This window comes from Setaria viridis, chromosome 7 (assembly GCF_005286985.2).
Source record: "Setaria viridis chromosome 7, Setaria_viridis_v4.0, whole genome shotgun sequence".
NCBI lineage: Eukaryota > Viridiplantae > Streptophyta > Magnoliopsida > Poales > Poaceae > Setaria > Setaria viridis.
Genome location: NC_048269.2, coordinates 19,567,853 through 19,588,317, shown reverse-complemented (window position 1 = coordinate 19,588,317; position 20,465 = coordinate 19,567,853). Strand labels below are relative to the sequence as shown.

Here is a 20,465-nt window from a genome sequence, read left to right as displayed (position 1 = left end):
GCTCGTCGCTCTGAGGAGCCGTGGAAAAAACTGACACGGCTACACGAGCCACGACGCCAGAGGTCCAGAACCGGCCAGTCTCACCCAACAGAGAAACGGACACCACGCCGCGCGCCGACGCACCAGTCGCCACCAAACACCGCGAAGTCTCCGCCGGAGTCCACCACCCTCGCCGCGCCCGGCGCACATTGGCTGCCGCGGAATAAACAAAGGGCACGGCACGACCGCGGACCACCAACCACAACCCTCCCCGCGCCGGCCGCCGTTTCCCTTGACCCCGAGTCCAGGCGGGCACGCTCCCCGCACCAACTCCCCCCAAAACCCCCCTCCCCTCCGAAGTCCAAACCCAGGCGAGGCGCCGTGGTGGAATCGACCACTTTTCTCGGAGGCCGCAGCTCCTCTCCGCTCCAAGGGCCGCCGCGCTGCTCCCACCTCCCACCAACCCAACCCCTAGTCACCCAGCACGCCATGGCCGAGCGCCTCGCCGCCGCCGCCGCCGCCGCCACCTTCCGCGCCTCGGCCGTCGCCGCCCCGTCCGCCCGCCGTGGCGCGCGGGCCAGCCGCGCCTTCTTGCCCAACTCGTCGGCCTCGCCAGCTGGCGCGCGCGTCGGCCTCCGCGCCGCGCCATCTCGGCTCCCGCAGGTCCGTACCCTTTCGCCTCTGTTGGGTCTCAGCTCTCGAGGGCGGCTTCAAACGCAGATCGAAATGGTGCGGCAGACCCGGCTGTTGTTGACACGTGTGTACTTTACGTGTGTGATCGCAGAAGGCGAGGGCGGTGAGGTGCGCGGCTGTGGCGGCGGCGTCCGACGCGGCGCAGCTGAAGGCCGCCCGCGAGGACATCAGGGAGCTTCTCAGGACGACACATTGCCACCCCATCCTGGTGCGTACCGTGGCCCTTGTCGATGCTTAATTGCTCAGAAACTGCTTCGGATCATCACCGTTATCTATTGTGGAAGATTAGGGATGTGACTAGACCATTCGCGACCTTGCCATTGCATTTTAACAATAGAAGACGTGAGACATTGAATTGCGATCCTATGCAGCTGTGATCTCTTACTAACTTTGTTAGTGGTGTCCATTCTTATACGCCTCTGCAGCACATTGTGCGTGAGCACTGAGCAGGTACCCAGAAGTGGCCATTATATTTGTGTCTTTTGTGCCTGTTAACCAGTAATCCAGTATTCACTGTTGAGCAGGGGCAGATCCAGAAAATCAAATGTTATTGGTTACTCCTAGAGCATGGTTTATTTCTCGCTTATAGGTGTTATTTCCTAGTTATGCTTAGAGATTTACTTAGTGTTTGCTAAAAGTCATTGGTGCCACACTGCCACTTGAGGCCAATGAGTATGTGCTGGAGTTGCCCCTGTTGCTCAGGTTAATATATGTCTTTTAGTGATGTACAAAGACCCATTTAGGCAGGTAAAAGTAAGTTCTACATGGATGGTTTGTTTGTTACGAAATGGTATGAAGTATATAAGATAAAGACATGAAGTCAACCAGTATGAATGTAAAATGAGTGAGTGACACGCCAGTGAAGTTTGATTAGTCATGGTAATTCAAAAAGAATTTTCCATTCAAATTTTACAATATAGTAATGACTAATGATAATATGTAGATGAAGAGCATTATCCAATATACGCTTCATGGTCATATCAGAGTCTGTTCATTAGTTATGCTGTATTTTCATGTATTTTACCTTTGCATGGTCATGTGAGTTTGTCTTATGTTTTAGAGGTTGAAGGTATCACGGGACCGTTTTTCCAGTTAAATGCTGTTGCTTGTAATTGTGCATAATTCTATTTGCCTACCACATGAAACACAATTTTCTGTGGTCCTGTATCTTCCTAAGACAAATGTGTATGGAGTCAGGTTACCTTTGGGCTTCTTTTATTTATGCAAGATGATTGATTGCTATTTGTTTGATTGGATGAAGGTCCGTCTGGGATGGCATGATGCTGGTACGTATGACAAGAATATTGAGGACTGGCCACAACGAGGAGGAGCTAATGGAAGCTTAAGATTTGATGTTGAGCTGAAACATGGAGCCAATGCTGGTACTTTTACTAGACTTTCTCTCAGTAGCATTGCTTTATTCTCTAAAGTGTACTTGTGACTAAAGGTTTTGGTTGAAATTCTCAAAGGCCTGATAAATGCTCTAAAGCTTATCCAACCAATTAAGGACAAGTACCCGGGTATCACTTATGCGGATTTATTTCAGTTGGCAAGTGCTACAGCAATTGAGGTCTGACCTTTCCCTCATTGAAGTATCTACGTATTTTATTTTTAATATATTACTGCCATGTTAATCCTAGTTAATCTCACTCCAGGAAGCTGGTGGCCCAAAGATTCCAATGACATATGGACGGGTTGATGTTACAGGACCTGAGCAGTGCCCGCCAGAGGGGAAGCTTCCTGGTTAGTAGATCTCTTCATTGGACTTGCAGAGTTCCGCGTCTAGTACCGATGGCCTTTCTCAATTTGTTGGGACGAGTTAAGATACAAAGGATATGTATTAAGATTTCTCTTATCTGCTGGGAATATCGAATAAGTGTATTTCTCATGTCCAGAAATCAAGAGAATAACTCCATGGCTACATTGCCACATTGATATCAAAACTGTTCTTATGTAGGAATAGATGCACTGGCATGTTACCCAATTCCATTAATCTGATCCCTATCAACTCTTCTGTTCTCCTTTATCTTGTGCTTTATAGATGCTGGCCCAACTTCACCTGCTGATCACTTGAGGGAGGTATTCTACAGAATGGGCCTTGATGACAAGGTTTGCAGATGACAGCACGTAGCCAATTTCAGTCTGTGCTACTAGTTGCCTTTGTTGAGCTGTTTGGAATTTGAATCCTGTGTAGGACATTGTTGTCTTGTCTGGAGCACATACACTTGGAAGGTCCAGGCCTGAACGGAGTGGCTGGGGAAAACCAGAGACAAAATATACCGTATGTTCTTATCTTCTTTATGTGAGGTGCAATGCCGGAACATCAGTTATTCTTTTCTGCTGGAATTCTGTTTTAGGCATGATTTGTTCCATCCACTATGTTCTGATTAATGATTGCATTGCTTTTTTATAATTTTGCAATAAGAGAAACATTGTGTATGTTGTGCCTGCACAGCTCTTAGAATTGTCCTTAACCTCTCTGGCAGGGGCGGATCTGCACCACCCCCTTGGCCCAAAAATCCATGTGTCACATCTCAATTAGCTAGTCTGGTGTGCATAAATATAAAATTTATGATCAAATCTTCCATCCTTGTTACTTCTTCACTTGAAATACCATATATCATTTCTTGTATCAGATACCACGTCTATGATATAATTTAGCTTGACCCATCGAAGCTAAATAGATTTAAACTGTCAATATATAGCACCCCCTTAGCTCCATTCCTGGATCCGCCACTGCTCTCTGGAATGCTTTTGTTCGATATCTATGCACTGACTAAGCTACATGCGTCGTGTATTGTCTCTTGTTCTCTTTTATCTGACTGTTATTTAAAGGATCTAAATTTTTTTGTTTCTTTTTTTCTGTACTAAGTAAGCTACGTGTCATTTATTATCTCTTGGTACTTTATTCATCTTACCGTTCTATTCTATTTAAAGGAGTTAATTGCTTACTCTAGATTATATATAAAATCCTCTCAAAACCATTGGTATTACCTGGACATATGAAGTCAAACGTGTTGCACTGTGTATGTGGATAAATTTTGCTGGACCAATCTTGAATTCATCTACCATGTGCAACTCTTACAGAAAAATGGTCCTGGTGCACCTGGTGGGCAATCATGGACACCTGAGTGGCTGAAATTTGATAACAGTTACTTCAAGGTACACTTCTTTTGCCTCACAGTGCACACTGAGAAATAATCTGAGTTTATCATATCTGATCTGGTAGCAATATTTCAGGAGATTAAAGAGAAAAGAGATCAGGATCTTCTGGTCCTACCTACAGATGCTGCTTTATTTGAGGACCCAGCGTTCAAGGTGATCCCTGATACTCAACTGTATGATGTCAGTATCCTATGAAATAATTGTTGAACTTACTGTCCGAGAATTCACAAACACAACCAGGTCTATGCGGAGAAATATGCAGCGGACCAAGACGCATTCTTTAAAGACTACGCTGAGTCTCATGCTAAACTGAGCAATCTGGGTGCAAAGTTCAATCCTCCACAGGTCAGTGTGAGCATTTCTGAGGTCGCCCTTTTCACTTGCAGTTTCTTTAAATAACAAATTTCAGACAATGCTTCGTGTTTGGTAGGCGACTAGCTTCTTCCAACAAAACTGTTGCTGATTTGTTTTTCCTCCAGCATGCTGACCAACCTTATCGTCCTTTACTCAAATTGATCCTGCAGGGATTCTCCCTGGATGATTAGTGCTGCACCTGAGACAGCCCGTGAAGCAGGCTCATACTCTCCTAGAAAAGGTGTCTATTCCTCCTGCTCCCCAGTATGTAGAGTCACTTGGGTTCTCTATGGCTCTTTTGGCAAAATGAAGAACCATGCAGTTCATCTAGACATCTACTAAAGATAATAAAATAACTCGGCTACTGCCCCTTGCAGGATCAAAGAAACACATACAATTTATTGCTCATCGTACAAGATGGAGTGGTCCCCAGATTTTCATGACGCAAGACGGAGTCTTTCAATTTTTCTTGATTTCGGAACCGAGCTTGCAAATAAATCGAACAAAAGAACTGACACGGCATGAATTTCAGAGCCTTTGTGTGATCCTCCGGAGTCGGGATAGAGCTATCTAATCTGATGTTTCATTTCTCTTTCACATAATGCTTTGCGTGTACTGTCAATTTTCTACTAGCAAGTAGCAACATGGTTCTCTATTTGTCTATTCCCCTGCACGGGGTTACAGCTGCAGATAACAGCAGATCTGGAGCACTTAAAAAACTTTCTGGACCCTACCTCTCTGGCGCCCGTTGCCGAGTGCTTCCCAACCCAACACAGGCAGGAGTAATTCTCATCTGGCCATGCTCCCGGATTTGTCGTCACAGGCGGGGAGAGAATCTTTAAAGCAGCGGATGGGCCACTTGGCCACGGACGGACCCGGTCCACCAACTTGGGCCGGGCGCGACCTGGATTTGGAATTTTGGATCGCCCGGTTGGACCGACTGGCTGGTGGGCGCCCACCACTTATGAGAGAGCAGGGGCCGGGCAACAAAGACATCATTAAGGGCAGCAGCTGGAGCAGCGTATAGTAGGAGTAGATGTTGTTGCTGATAGGCCACGGCGACGAGCCGGCATTAACTCTGATCAGCGTCACGTGCACGCCACGTGCCGGGCACCAACGGCGCGCTCTGTGGCGCAAGCGAGACAAGTAGCCAAATTACAAACTTCAACGTGACCGCAGGTTCGTGTCCCGTCACTTTACCGGTGATCCTAGGGGCAATTACCGTCGCTTCCCGCCAATGACTCAACCGCTTTTATCCTTTTCTGTCTTATTACTTTTCCTTTATAACGAGCGACGGAGATAGTTACTTGCTCACTGCGTCCGGTACTCTTTTTAAAGGTATCTGAGCTAAGATTATGAGTATGTATTAAGCGTACATAGATAAGAGGGAAAGATCTTAATCCAAACACTGACCATTGATCCATACTTGCAGCCATTTCTTCATTTCTTGGGCTTCATGTGAATATTCTCTATCCTACTACCAGTCTACTTCTATAAAATTAACTAGGCCTTGAAAAACAAAGTAGAATCATAGCAACGTAACCCTTACATTCGAAGCATGAGATACTAAATTCCAATCGCTTGGCTTTTTCACCCAAAGTTAGATGAGTAAGGGTGGTTTGATTTTAACTCCGTTCATTTCTTCTATTTCCGGCTTCTATTTTATTCGTTCATTTCTTCTATTTCCGGCTTCTATTTTATTTTTCTTCCATTTGCTTTGCACTCGGCATTGCGTACTTTTCCGTACGTCTCACCTATTTGACTCACTTTCACCCATTGTATCTTTGTTGTTCCACTCTGGGGTGGTCGGGTGGAGTCAAAGGGAACCAGCAAGGGCCATGCACCCCCCTCCCTAAAACCCAAGTGGCAAAAAAAATTTTTACTCACAGTATTACCAGGCTGAAATGTTTTGTTTACTGTATCTTGATTATCAGTAACGTGAGCATAATGTGGCCTGAGTCTGAAGGCGTTTTCATTTTCTTATCAATCAAGCCAAAATTTGCTACAAGATACGGAAAGTGATGTCTATTTGCTGAGGGACACCCTTCAAAATGTAATATATTGGAAAACACTCTAGTTTTGTGTAAATTTGCTGGAACACACTACTTCGATTAAAATAATCTTTTTAAGTTTAAAAGGAGAGAGAAAGGAGCTGAAATGTCATTTTTCCTTCTTTCTTCTTCCTCCCTCCCCTCTTCTTTATTCTCCCTCCTTCCTCACTGGCAGTTTTGTAGATCTACCGGCACTACAGCAAGCTTCAGCGACACCCGCAATGGTTGCCATCAAGCCGTGCAATGCTCATGCCGACCTAGCCGCTCGTCCAGGTCCAAGCCATCAGGTTGCAGGGCCCGTATGTTGGCCGTCGGCAAAGCATCTGTCCTGCGAGGCGTGGCGGAGCAGCGCCGGCGGCAGGGTTGGCGTAGCGCGACAGGAAGCGATGGGCGACGGTGTGGGGGAGCCATAGAGCTCACCACCACCACCACTGTGGGGAGAGGTGGCGGCGCAGCAGAGCTCCACGGGAAGCGGCAAGAGGCGAGCAAAGGCGGATGAGAGGAGCCTTCACAAGGAGAGAGGGCGACAGGTAAGCGGAGGAATGGATGCGCGAGCTCGAGGGGTGTTGTGGCTGCGAGGAATCGGCTGGAGACCTACCCACGCCGGCAAATCGGACCGGCGAACAGCAGCAACATGGGTATCGACATGATGCGATTCGAGCAAGCCATTTTGTTTTGAGAGGAAATCCCCATGAGCTCCACGCGCGAGTGTAGGAATGGTTGCCCGTCGGCGGCTCGGGCAAGACGGATGGTGGCGGTTCAGCAAGTCGACTAGTAGTGCGCTTGGAGCGGTGCAGGACAGGTGGGGCACAGGTGGCTCGGTCAGTCGAGGCATGGCGTGTCGGAGCAAAGGAAGAGAAGGAGGAGGAAGGAAAGAAGAAAGAACTGGCATGTGGGGCTAGGGAAAAAATGTCATTTCTTCACATTTCTCTCTCCTCTTCTGTCTAAAACTGGCATGCGGTGTCTTCCAGCAAATTTACACAACATGTGAGTGTCTTCCAACATAGAGAGCGGTCAACGGTGTCTTGCAGCAAATCAACGTCACTTTGCATGTTCTGTAGCAAATTTTGCCATCAATCAATGGCTAGAGATCCCACGACGTTCCGTTGCTCGCTAATTTGCCATCATAGTTCTGATGCGCACTTCTACCTCTGCTCTTTCACCCAAGTCCCTAACCCTATCGCATGCCGTGTCGATGCATAGTCCATGGCATCACTCCGCACACCTGAATTAGCATGAGTGCGCATCAATTAAAGCGACAAAGTCGACGATGAAATAGTAGGGCCTCAGGCTGCATCTATAGAGGTGAGATTTCATGACCTCCTAGAATCACAAATTACTCCGGTTCATCCTTTCCAATTCGAGCTGATAAAATTATTAGATGGTGCTTCATTAAATCATTTTGTTTTCTCTACTAATTCTACACTAGTTTGGTGCTTTGGTTTTGTGCTAGCAGAATATTAATTTTTTGCAAGATAATCATCAAATCTAAGAGATTGCTTGATAATTTACATTGAGGAGGAGATTCTAATACATGTACTGATGACTTCTATGACACCAAGAAATGCAGAGTACAACTGAAATTAAAAAGAAGGTTAGATGTTCTAAATATTTTAGCACAATACCACTTGCTTTTGGGTAGTCATGATCAACTCGCAACCCCATTTTCATAAATATACTGATTTTCTACTATCCCTTGTGTAACAAGATCATGAATTTCTATGTTACCAAACTAAGTACATTAAGTAGCGAATATGGTGAAAAATTATTCAATTACTAAATTTGTTGCCAACCTTAGTAATTTTTGTTGGCTCAGCAGAATTTCTGGCTCCGCCCCACCCACGGATCGGTCCTAAGAGCATCTCCAACAGATTACTCCCTAATACTAAAAACCTATCCTTTTGTGCAATCCGATCCCCATTACCAAATTTCTTTGATGATCACCAAAACACACCTCCCTCTCACCTAAATGAAGGGGATTCATTCCTCTACCCTATTTATGAGTATGAGGTGTTTTGGTAATATATTGTAGCACTAGTTAACAAAAATATAAAAAAATGTTTTTTACCAAAGTCAGCAGAGTAACCTTCTACCTATTTCTTTTATAATTTTTTTATTCCATATCCATTTAATTCGCTTCCACATGAAGTCAAATATGAACCTGCTGGGTGCTACTGCTCTAACCACTTGTAGAGGCCCTTTCACAATAAAAAAATGTTATTGATAAGGGAGAAAGGAATGTATTAGTGATGACGGATAAGTAATCTGCTGGGATGCTTAGCATGCACGGACCGTTGACAGAAGCTCCTCTACTCAACTTCGGATGACCTGAATTCCTGAAATTGGAGCATAGCGCAAATGCTTATCACATTCACACCCAAAACAGTTTGCTCAGCGAGCCACTGACATCAAGACTCAAGAGGCCGCGGTGATCTCACCACCGGTGGTCCTAAACCCCAGAAAACTTCAGAGCTTTAGACCAAAAAACACCAAAAAGGCGGCACCCGGGCGCCTCGGAGGAAGAAGACGACGACCCGCCAAAGCAATCCCACGAGCTCCCCTCTCCCTCTCCATCCCCACGAGCTCGTGCTCGCCTCCACCCCCCAACCCCCCCCCAAAAAAAACCCTAGTCCCCAGCCCGGCTCCGCTCCAATCTCCACCGCCGCGGCGCGGCAATGTCGTCGTCGAGGTCGACGCGCTCCAGTATCTCCCCATTCCGTTCCCGCCGTTCGGCACCGGTGGCGGCGGCGGCGGGGCCTCCTCCGCCGGCGAGGACCTCTTCGGGTGGCCGCCCGTCCACCCCCTCCTCTACCGCCTCCGCGCGGCCCACCACCCCGTCGTCCACTTCCGGCGGCCGCCCCGCCACTCCGTCCGCCGCATTCGCGCGCCCCACCACCCCGTCCTCCTCAGCGCGTCCCGCCACGCCGTCCTCTACCGCATCCGCGCGGCCCACCACGCCCTCGTCGGTCTCCTCGCGCGCCGCGGGGAGGGCGCCGCTCGTGGACGGGGCCAATGCCAAGGAGAACATCATGGTCACCGTCCGCTTCCGGCCCCTCAGGTGTGCTTTTACTCTTGTTTGCGCGCTGTATGCCATGGTTGGAGCCTTGGCGGGCATGATGTTTTGGATTTCGTGGGCTTTGAGCTGTGTGTTCGTCTCGTGCGTTTTTTGTATTTTGTGTTGTAGTCCTAGAGAGATCAACAAGGGGGACGAGGTGGCGTGGTACGCAGACGGTGACAATATGGTGCGCAACGAGTACAACCCCAGCATTGCCTATGCTTTCGGTGAGTGCTCTTGGCTCATTTGCTGTGTGGTACCACAATGCACAACGGTTGATGATGCGAAGGAAACATACCTATTTGCCCCAAAAGGGGATAAATTTGATTGGTGAGTCTGAAGAATAAGGATGATGATTGTGCCATATTTGGTAATGGATTGGCGGTAGGAGCTCACATTCCTTTTCTGGGCATACTGGGGGTATGAATGTTGATACATAGTCACAGTTGAGCAGATAGGCTAACAGTTTAAAACGATTCCCTAGGGTCAGTGTTGTACTCTAATCACTAATAATCAATGAAGATAGATTTATGCTTTGTACTATTTGTCACTTTGTTGATCAGGCGTGCTGTACAGTATGCAAAATGTAGAACATGGTAAGGTCTTCATGCTTTTCAGTAGAAGTTTCAATAAATGGTAAAGAACAGTGTGGTTTAAATTCTGTTATTTCTTTAGAGGATTGTTAATTCTGCTGTCATTTTTAATCTAAATTCATGTTCCAGTAAGAGAACCTGAAGTCAGAGATAAGCTTTAATGCACCTCCTAGAGATATTAACCAAGTTTGTAGTGTAGCAGGGCTTACTAAACCATATGAATGCTTTGCATTTTTCTCTTTTGTAGATAAAGTTTTTGGTCCTGCTACTACAACTCGGCACGTATATGATGTTGCTGCTCAGCATGTTGTAAGTGGTGCCATGCAAGGAATCAATGGTACTTTCCATTTTCAGCTCTCTTGATTTTTCTAGAAATATAAGTGATCTTAATTAGTTGTAAGACTGGACCCGTTGTTACACGCCTATTAGAATTTTAAGTGGGACAACATTTGGAAGTCAGTTCCGATGATCAATGTATCACCAATACGGCGATATGATACAGCAATATGCGACTTTGGAAAACAACACAGTGGTGATATAGAGAGAGTATCGTAGTATCGGATTCGCAAGTATTGGATACGGGTACGGCAGGGTCAGCGAAGTATCGGTGTTTCATAGCCGATGATAGCTGCATGTTAGAAGAGCTTTGTAGACAACAGATTCAAGTCATGGACTATGCAAACAATGTCTATCATAGAATGCAGATTGGTAGGTAGGTCGGTGGCCCTTCTCATTGAGCCTTTTTTTGTGTTTGGGGGGCGGAAAATTTGAGAAATCTAGCAGTTGGTGTCCATGTGCGTGTGCATGCTTCTTCTTGTCATTGCCACCTCTGCTTTTCATTAGGACCCAAGCACAAGCATGGCTGGTGCAGTGGTGCTGCATGCTTTCTTACTACCTCTGGTCCAAAAATTTGTTATGACCTTCAAAAGAACATAACTTCATGCATGGAAGTTTAATTTTGTATATATTTAGAAAGAGTAATAATTGTCAAATATGTGTGTTGGAGACCGTAACAATGGCCTAAAAAGACAAAAAATCTTACTGGGGATAGCATGTGTACTTTGAGATTTATTCAGTTTCCTAAAATTTCACTGTTCCTTACAGGCACGGTCTTTGCATATGGTGTAACAAGCAGTGGGAAAACTCACACCATGCATGTAAGTTTCTGCTTTGGTGTTACGCAAATGTGTCTACTATCTTTAATGCCTCGAGCAATGGTCTGCTGTATACTTGCTTGTTCAGCACAAGACAGACCTTTATTGTTTAGTATATATGGCGCTCATCATCCTCTTCTTATGATACCAAGCTAAAGAAACTCAATTTCAATTTTCATACACTACAAGTTGGAGATGAAGAATCTTCTAGTCTTCAATGTTGAACTTCCTTTCACGGTACACTTGGATTACTCTTGCAGGGAGAACAGAAGTCACCTGGAATCATTCCATTGGCAGTGAAGGATGTATTCAGCATTATCCAAGATGTAATTTCCTCAATTTTCTATCTGCTGTTTGACTAAAAAAAGGCCAGCATGACATTATCATCTCTTTTGTTGACTTCAGACACCTGGACGAGAGTTTCTTCTGCGAGTTTCATATCTTGAAATTTACAACGAGGTGACTTCTCTTTTCAAGCCGTGCATTTGCTTACTACTTCATAGCAACACCAAGGCCAATTACAATTTCATCTTCATATTGGATCTTTGATTGCATACACAGGGTACATCCCAGATGCCAGTTTATTTCCCACTAATAGACATATATTTTGACTTGATCATAATTCCCATGCTAGTCCTAATTACAATGCAGTTTATACGGAAGGATTCTGATGTTATTATTCATCTTGAACTGCATACAAGTAATGAAACATAGGCCAGTACAAAGTGGTCAAAATGTGTTGAAATGTACTGATTCAGAACTCAATCATGAAACAGTGCAGTACTTGTTCAGAAGCTTGGTTTATCTTTATAACTTTGTAGGTTATCAACGATTTACTTGATCCAACGGGACAGAATCTCAGAATTCGAGAAGATGCACAGGTACCTGGTGTATTAGTATTTATTAAATTCTGTTTTGTAATTATTCGAGAAAAGTTAGGCTGCATGGATTTCTTTTACTTCATTTATATGAATTGTTCCATATTCATTACTTATCTGCTCTTTGTTTATTTTGTCTATTGGCTGTCCTTTTTCTCATTCTTTTTGAGAAAGATAATCTTGTCCATTATTGTGAATCAAGTCTCTCTGTGTTAACTGATAAATTATCATACCCTTATTTGTTCGGTTGATCTAATCATTTAGGGAACTTATGTGGAAGGGATTAAAGAAGAGGTTGTTTTGTCACCTGCGCATGCACTCTCTCTAATAGCATCTGGAGAAGGTATTTGTTTTTATCTAGAGGACATGCTTTATATTTATGTTGTGGTATACTGCTCACATTTCTTCAATAGAATAATCCTTAGTGAATTGATTTGGTGTATGGGTCCCCGTATTGTATTAAATCCAAGAGATCTAAGTTCAAAACCTGGCCGATGGATAATTTGATTGTGTGTTTTAGGCATTCAAGTACGCTGTCCACTATCCTCAATAGCCTAAGCTTTTAGATGAACTGGTCGGTACATGAGCTTTCTCTTAGATTATTACGACTGCATCCAAGGAATATTAGTTTCCATGGTGTTGACTTTGTTAATGTACACATGTGTTTTGATTAGGGTGCACATGATTTTTCCATTTGAAATTGTATCTCTTGTGTGGTCCACTATTATTTAATAGGTATTTCCCATGGAACATAAAAAAACTGAATTTCATAACTTATATTGATTTTTTTAATATAAAATTCAAACATGCATAATGCTTGTGCCTTTATCCAAGTATGTGAGAGTATGTGTTTGTACAATTCCTTTAATTTTGGTTTGTACCCGATGGAATCAAATCATGTATTGATCTGAACTACTGATGCCATTACTTTCTTGCAGAGCACAGACATGTTGGATCAAACAACTTCAATCTTGTCAGCAGCAGGAGTCACACAATCTTCACATTGGTATTGCTGCTTCCTCTCTTTTTGGTTCATTGCATTATATATTCAAGTGTGTTATTTTTATCTAAAACAACTTAATGGGCACACTTGAATTCACCATGTAAAATTTAATGACTTGTGTCATTTACCCCAGATAATATGTACAGCAACTAATACTTGTTAAATCTAAAAAAAAAACTGTTAGTTGTCTCACATCGTAGTACTTTGTTGGATCTCAAACTCTGTTCTTTTCCCCATTAGAAGCTTGTTTGGTAAGACTAGGCTAATAAAATTTTTAACAGTTAAATCAGGTAGACTTGCTAACCTTATATGTCACAACACAACTGCAGACCATTGAGAGTAGTCCCTCCGGTGAAAGTGATGCAGCGGAAGAAGTTAAGTTGTCTCAGTTGGTAATTCCTCTCCTGCAGTATGCTTCTAATTTTCTTCGCTTACAATTAATTTGTGTTTCATGGCATTTAGCATACAGGAGCTTGGTTAGAGTTTCTGGGACATCTATGTGCTCTTATAATATTCTTTTATATCCTTTGATCAGAACTTAATTGACCTTGCTGGTTCTGAGAGTTCCAAAACTGAAACAACTGGTTTACGACGCAAAGAAGGTTCATACATAAACAAGAGTTTGCTCACCCTTGGAACAGTAAGTATCCTATATGCTAACTATTTGTCTTATTACCATGACATACTGATATATATAGAAAAGATTAACTTCGTGGACCGTTTCATACATTGGGCGATTTACATTCGTACCACTACTTTAGGGGCACTTTTCATTTATACCATCAGACTAGTCAATGATATGTGGGGTCTGGTTCCTCATGTCATTGAGACAGACTGATGGTGTAGATTAAAAGTGCAACTCAAATGGTGGTATAGATGAAAATATTCCTTCATATATTTGTGCCCCAACCGGTGTTCCTCTCTGGTCTATCAGAGCTAGTTGGGCGACAGATCAGCACATGGCTCCTAATCGCAATTAGGTGAACTTAGATTTATTTGCTACTTGCTAGTCCTGAAATATGACTGGCTAGGTAGCAAGGGATGCTACCAAGATGGTCATGTTCTTAGTTCATTTATTTGGTTGTACTTCACTTGGTAAAACTGTTGTCTACATTTTCCTTGCAGGTAATTGCTAAACTTACTGATGGTAAGGCCACTCATATTCCCTATAGAGACTCAAAGCTCACGCGCTTACTTCAGTCTTCTCTTAGTGGGCATGGACGCATATCTGTGAGTAGTTCTTATACAAAATAGTCTGTGCTTTTCTTTCTTGCTTCACTAAAACTTTTTTGTTGTCTTCATATTTTGCTTTTGGTTTGTGGAAAAGAATTCCACGTATGCCGTGGGGGCGGTCTTTCCCCCGCCGGTCGAGTTTTTTTACAACATAGCAACATAGGCTCCACATATGCTCTGAATGTCAATGTTGCTATGTTGTAATGCTTATCATTTTTTTGCAGCTTATTTGCACAGTTACCCCTGCATCCAGCAACAGTGAGGAGACACATAACACATTAAAATTTGCTCACAGGAGCAAACATGTTGAAATAAAAGCTTCTCAAAATAAGGTAATAATCAATTAGTCTACAATCCATGATTTTGCACTACTTTTGTTTGTTACTGATGTTTTTTTTAGCGAAAACAGTAGGGGAAACCTATACTGCAGTATGCTTGTTACTAATACAACAACAAAAACAACATAGCCTTTCAGTCCCAAGCAAGTTGGGGTAGGCTAGAGTTGAAACCCAACAAGAACCACAAATCAGGGTGCGGGCACATGAATAGCTGTTTTCCAAGCACTCCTATCCAGGGTTAAATCTTTGGGTATATTCCATCCCTTCAAATCTCCTTTTATTGCCTCTTCCCATGTCAATTTTGATCTTCCTCTGCCTCTCTTCACATTACTGTCACGCCTTAGGGTTCCACTACGCACCAGGCCTTCGTTGGACATGTCCAAACCATCTCAGCCGGTGTTGGATAAGCTTTTCTTCAATTGGTGCTACCCCTAACCTATTACGTATATCCTCATTCCGGACTCGATCCCTTCTCGTACGACCACAAATCCAACGCAACATACGCATTTCCGCAACACTTATCTGCTGGACATGTCGTCTTTTTTAGCCAACATTCTGCACCATACTGCGGTATGCTTGTTACTAATGTTGATGGATTTTCCTTTCAGATAATAGATGAGAAATCCTTAATAAAGAAGTATCAAAAGGAGATATCCTGCCTGAAAGAAGAGCTACAGCAATTGAGACGTGGTATGATGGGCAATGGGTGTATTCTCCCTACGGATCAAGAGGATCTTGTTAACCTAAAACTTCAGGTTTGCTTTTTATCTTATTCAAACTTTTGGGGAAATATTATTTATTTCTTGATCTCTGGAAACTATTTCCACAACTTAACTTCATGCCAATGAGAACTTTACTGCATGAGTAGTTTTCGCTTTTACCTTACATGCTTATGTAGTTATGTGCTAGTCACTCCATTTTTAAATATATGACGTTTAGGACAGGTTAATTAGCTCAAATGAACTATGAGCTTGTTCTAAACATCATACATTTAAAAACAGAGGAATTATGAAATTGATATGCCTTTACTGATAATATCCTGGTAGATAAATGAACCTTTTTCCCTGTGGACAATAGTTATTGCCTTATTGGTCATATTTCAATGCAAATAGATTACTCTATTTCCTTATATTCTATTTGTGTGATAGCTTGAAGCTGGGCAAGTCAAACTTCAGTCGAGGCTAGAACAGGAAGAGGAAGCAAAAGCAGCACTGATGGGTAGAATTCAGAGGCTAACGAAATTAATATTGGTATCAACCAAAAGTTCAATATCCTCAAATGTTTCGGGAAAGACTAACCTCCGTCGACGACATTCATTTGGGGAAGATGAGGTTTGAGCCCTCTTTGTTTTGTTTGGTTGTGGTATTTTGTTCTTTCAGTCCAACTCAGAACAATGGACAAAACTTAGCAATAGCATGCTCTATGGTATGTTGTTTTTCTTGTTGAAACTTATGTCCTAGCTAGCTTGAGAGAACTTACTCACCGTACTGCTACATGTCCTAAGTGCTTATGATAATGTGGTGCCTAGATACTCACAGCATGATTTTTTCCTCTTTTTTTTTTGTATTGCAGTGTATCTATTGTTCTTATTCTGTTTCAAATTGCAGCTTGTGTATCTGCCTGATCGGAAGCGGGAATACTTCGTAGATGATGATGATATTAGCCTTGATTCAGAACTTTCGCTTGAAGGGAAACTTGATTCGAACAATCCTGATGAGTCAGCCAGGTTTGACAGAAGGAATCGTAAACGTGGAATGCTTGGTTGGTTCAAACTAAAGGTATTTTTATATGGACTTATGGATAGCATGAAGGACAGTCTAGCTATATGGATTGCACGCATTAATGATTCTATATATTAACTTGCAGAAGTCTGACCAACTATCAGGGTTATCATCCAGTGTGGATGGTGATAGCAATGCTAGCGGCTCACCTTCCTGCTCTAAATCATCACAACAAAAAAACTTGCTGCTTGACCTGAAGGATGGTCGAAGGAAATCTATGACCAGGAAAGGAGATGACGCGACACTTGCTGATTCTTTTCTTGAAAGGACTCAAGCTGGTGACCTATTTAGTGCTGCGTCCAGAGCACATCACCCTCCTCCAGTGAGTTGAATTTCTATGTTTACACTTCTTTCGCTCATTCCATTTTTCTCCCTCCTTCCACATTCCCTCTGCATGCATCGCCTTATTCCAACGAGCAATTTTAGCTGGCACAGACTATGTAATTATAATTGAAATCTGGCACGTCTCTGTGTATTGCTTACTGGAGGACAATGGCCCTTGGGGAATCTTTGCTGCCCATCAAAGGAAATTATTATAATCAGACTATATTAGGTGTAAGAAGCTGCTATGTGGATTCAAGTTTTATGTTATGATGATGGAGTTTGAATAATTGATTTCATGCAGGCTCTGAAATTTTGATATTATTTCCTAATCCTTATTTTCCATCGCCCAGCTACCACCTCTGACCAGGAGCAGCATGGTCATACCTTCCTTGCTAAAGGACATCCAATCATGTTTCTTTGGTTTTCGCATCTTGTTCTAATTGTGTGCTGTTTTGGTGGGCATTCGCTACAGTAATTGACACTGATAGCATCATTGCATTTGTAGAGTGGAACAACCATTGTGGATCAAATAGATCTTCTACAAGAGCAGGTCAAAATGCTGGCTGGGGAAGTTGCACTTTGTACAAGCTCACTCAAAAGGCTGTCAGAGCAAGCAGCCAACAACCCTGATGATGTACATATTCAGGTAATTTTCTTATTGTCCTGTAACTAATTAAGCCATTTTTCGGTGTATTTTTATGAAGTACCTATTCCCTTTATTTTCTTCTACCGCAGGGGCAAATTGAGAAGTTGAAGGAGGAAATCGCCGAAAAGAAGTCGCATATACATTTGCTAGAGCAGCGGATGGTTCAATCACTTGAAACTACAGAAGATCCAGCCACTAAGACAGAGTTGTCCCAGGTCATGAAATGACTAAGCAATGATGAGCTGAAGTCTAACTTCATCTTAGTTTGATTTACTTGCAACTTTCTACCAGTTATCAGTGGGCATATTTTAGTTATATTTTACACTGTTGAGGGAGAAGACATTTCAATCGTTTTATTTTCTAATCTGTGAGCCAGTCCTACATGCTAGAATATTTTGTTTTTTGATGGTCATATCAATGTTCTGAAGATTTCATGTAATCTAATCTTCTCACAGACCTTTTCGAAGTTGAGCACGCAGTTGAGCGAGAAGACATTTGAACTGGAGGTTTGTCAATAGTCACTCTGTCAGCTAGTATCCTTTTATGCTGTTGAAATTTATGCTGGACTAATTACTGTTTTCTTTCTGGCTGGGTGATTTCTCTAGATTATGTCTGCGGATAATAGAATTCTTCAAGACCAACTTCAAGCTAAGGTGAGCAGCGGGTGGGGTCATAAATCTTTTTGATGTTTAATAGATTAATTTGACTCCATTTTCTTGTTCAAACAGGTAACAGAAAATGCAGAACTACGAGAAACAGTTGCACAATTGAGGCAAGAAATCAGTAGCTTGAAGGCTGCCAAAAGCGAGGATAGTTTTGCCAGTGTGCAGTCTAGTGAACCATCAACGGCAAGCACTGATACTAGGGATAACACAAATGAAATCTCAAACCATGCAAATATGCCCTCTAGAACAACTGAAGGAAATGAGTCAGGATTAATATCTCAAGTGCTCAAGCAGGTAAAAAGCATATGCCCTAAGTTATCATCTTCCATTTTAGTTTATCTGCTTCATCTTCATTTTACGATATGCCAACTGAAACCTAAAAGCGGTGCTGCAGGCTTCTGAAATTGAAAGTTTGAAGCAAGACAATCTGAGGTTGGCGGAAGAGAAGGATGGACTGGAAATTCACAGTCAAAAGCTGGCCGAGGAATCGTCCTATGCTAAAGAATTGGCATCTGCCGCTGCAGTTGAACTAAAGAATTTGGCGGAAGAAGTCACCAGGCTTTCTTATGAAAATGCAAAACTGAACGCAGACTTAGCTGCGGCAAAAGAGCAAACTGCATCAGTTTCAAGGAGTAACATTCACAATGACACAAAACGGTGTGATAATGAGAATGGAATTCTAGTGGAGGAGTTGCAGAAAGAGCTGGTTGCTAGTTGTCAGAGGGAGGCTGTGTTAGAGGACACACTATCTCAAAAGGATCGAAGAGAGAGTGAGCTTATAAAGATAATTGACGATGCAAAATGCCGTGAGCATGAGTTGGAAAACGAGCTGGCAAGTATGTGGGTCCTTGTTTCAAAGGTGAAGAAAGAAAGCTCTCAAGAGGATGTATTTGAATTCAAAGCAAAGCAAAATGGCTTCCACTCATCTAAGACTGATAGTGGCAGAGCGGTAAGTGAATTGCAATCTTCAGATAATGGGAGCTGGGATGGCCTCAGTACCATTGAAGAAGCAAGAGCTGCGTACAATTTTGAAAGAAGGCGCTGCAAAGAATTGGAGAGCGTCGTGTCCAGATTGAAGGTAATTATGATTTTTTTATCATTGCACTAATTTTCCAGCTGATAAGATGATAAATCTACTTTTGCACCCTAAAATTTCTTTTTGGCAACTTGCCTTGAGCCACTTGACAGTTGTACTGAAATTCAGCAATTTAGCCTTTTGTATTTCTGTGCTTCTGATACAATTTCTTCTTCTTTTCAGGGCGAGGACCTCAGGGGGCTAGATGTTAAAGTCCTTGAAGAGCTACAAAATTTCCATGTAGAAGCACTGTCAAGGATCTGCCAAGAAAAGGTATGCTGTTTCACCTGCAACATCCCACAGCCTCCCTCGCACACGGCACGCCAGCATCTGCGCGTACGGAAAGCTGGGAATTTTTTTTGTCCCAACATGGTCGACATGCTTTTACCCATTCATACGTGCTAGTATTTGAAATTGGCGTATGAAAGTGTCTTGTACCTTCTTGACACGCCTCCGGCGTGCTCTGCAGATGGCGAGTCAGGTGCTATAGCAGAAAGCCTTTCTTGAGAAGTCGCTTAAAGGGAGACAACAGCTTGCATTCCTGCAGACGGTCCCTCGTGCCCGCCGCGGTGATGTTTCGCTCACTGCAATCGAAGCAACCTTGACCAAACCCTCATTTGGACACTGGCTGCCTGTGCTTCACTTCACCGCAAGGAAAAGAAGCCAAATGCGGTTGGACTGCAGGCGCTGATGTTTCTCTATTAGTTAGCTAGCATGCAGACACCCTCTCCTGTACAGCTTGATTACTGGACCAGAAAGATACTAGTAGCAGTATGACCGTAGGATTACCGGATTGTACGTATTTACTTACTTGTAGGAACTGGGAAGACGCCGAAGGCGGAGTTCTTGTTGTACCTGCACCGTGCTCTGCACTAAAAAAACTGTAGACCCAGCCGGACGCCGCGGCTGCAGCTTTGGCTTGGCGCCTTGCTCCTGATCTCTGGTGCGAGAGCGCGTGACTGCCGTGTACTTGGCGCCGCGCCAGACGCGAGGTTGACTTGGGGGTTCGATCGGCCGGGGCACGGTCGCGGGCATGGGCGCTGCTGCCTCGCCAGGCCGAGCAGCGATACGGGTTTGCGATTGATTATGATGTGCTGTGGCGCCTGTGCCGCTGCGAATGTCCGTCGTTGCGTCATCTGCGGCGCGGGACTGCGCGGCGGATGGCGTTTCCGTGCTCCGAATCTCCGCCATAAAACAAACCGCCCGTGGCTCCTCCTGGTGTCCTCGCCGGCGGTAAGCTTTTTCTCTCCGGCCAGTCCTGCGTCTGGAGGACGGCATTGCCCGGACATCTTATGCGCACCGTTCCGTGCTACATGCGTGTATCTATCTCCTTGGCTCATGTGCTCATGTATAACTGCAGCTTTCATGTACAAAGAACGCGCTTGGTGGTACCCCGATAGCGGTTTGGATGGATGAGATAAGGTTGGTGGAAGTTGAGCATGACTGAATGCAAGTACAGTGTGATAGTGCAGACCAAA

General features: G+C 43.7%; 2 protein-coding genes across 3 annotated transcripts; both read left to right on the top strand.

Moving 5' to 3' along the window:
• The first annotated feature begins 130 nt into the window (after positions 1-130).
• LOC117865975 (probable L-ascorbate peroxidase 6, chloroplastic/mitochondrial) lies at positions 131-4,846 on the top strand. Its single transcript, XM_034750258.2, has 12 exons — positions 131-642; positions 764-880; positions 1,934-2,054; positions 2,142-2,242; positions 2,328-2,415; positions 2,714-2,781; positions 2,867-2,953; positions 3,760-3,834; positions 3,913-3,990; positions 4,078-4,182; positions 4,362-4,432; positions 4,569-4,846. The coding sequence occupies exons 1-11, from the start codon at positions 469-471 to the stop codon at positions 4,380-4,382; spliced, it is 1,035 nt and encodes a 344-aa protein (XP_034606149.1). The 5' UTR covers positions 131-468; the 3' UTR covers positions 4,383-4,432; positions 4,569-4,846.
• Positions 4,847-8,777: 3,931 nt separating this feature from the next.
• On the top strand, positions 8,778-19,916 carry LOC117864032 (kinesin-like protein KIN-7E, chloroplastic). 2 transcript variants are annotated; one of them, XM_034748001.2, is made up of 25 exons: positions 8,778-9,300; positions 9,427-9,524; positions 10,138-10,227; positions 10,995-11,047; positions 11,305-11,370; positions 11,450-11,503; positions 11,866-11,925; positions 12,187-12,265; positions 12,861-12,928; positions 13,255-13,317; positions 13,461-13,565; positions 14,051-14,155; positions 14,383-14,490; positions 15,105-15,251; positions 15,645-15,827; positions 16,104-16,274; positions 16,366-16,599; positions 17,107-17,247; positions 17,337-17,462; positions 17,703-17,753; positions 17,853-17,900; positions 17,976-18,206; positions 18,307-18,990; positions 19,171-19,260; positions 19,457-19,916. In XM_034748001.2, exons 1-25 carry the CDS (start codon positions 8,918-8,920, stop codon positions 19,475-19,477), a joined length of 3,459 nt encoding a protein of 1,152 aa, XP_034603892.1. In that variant the 5' UTR covers positions 8,778-8,917; the 3' UTR covers positions 19,478-19,916. The 2 variants fall into 2 exon arrangements, with proteins under 2 accessions (XP_034603892.1, XP_034603891.1); XM_034748000.2 differs by having other exon boundaries at positions 8,780-9,300; positions 16,363-16,599.
• Positions 19,917-20,465: the final 549 nt, after the last annotated feature.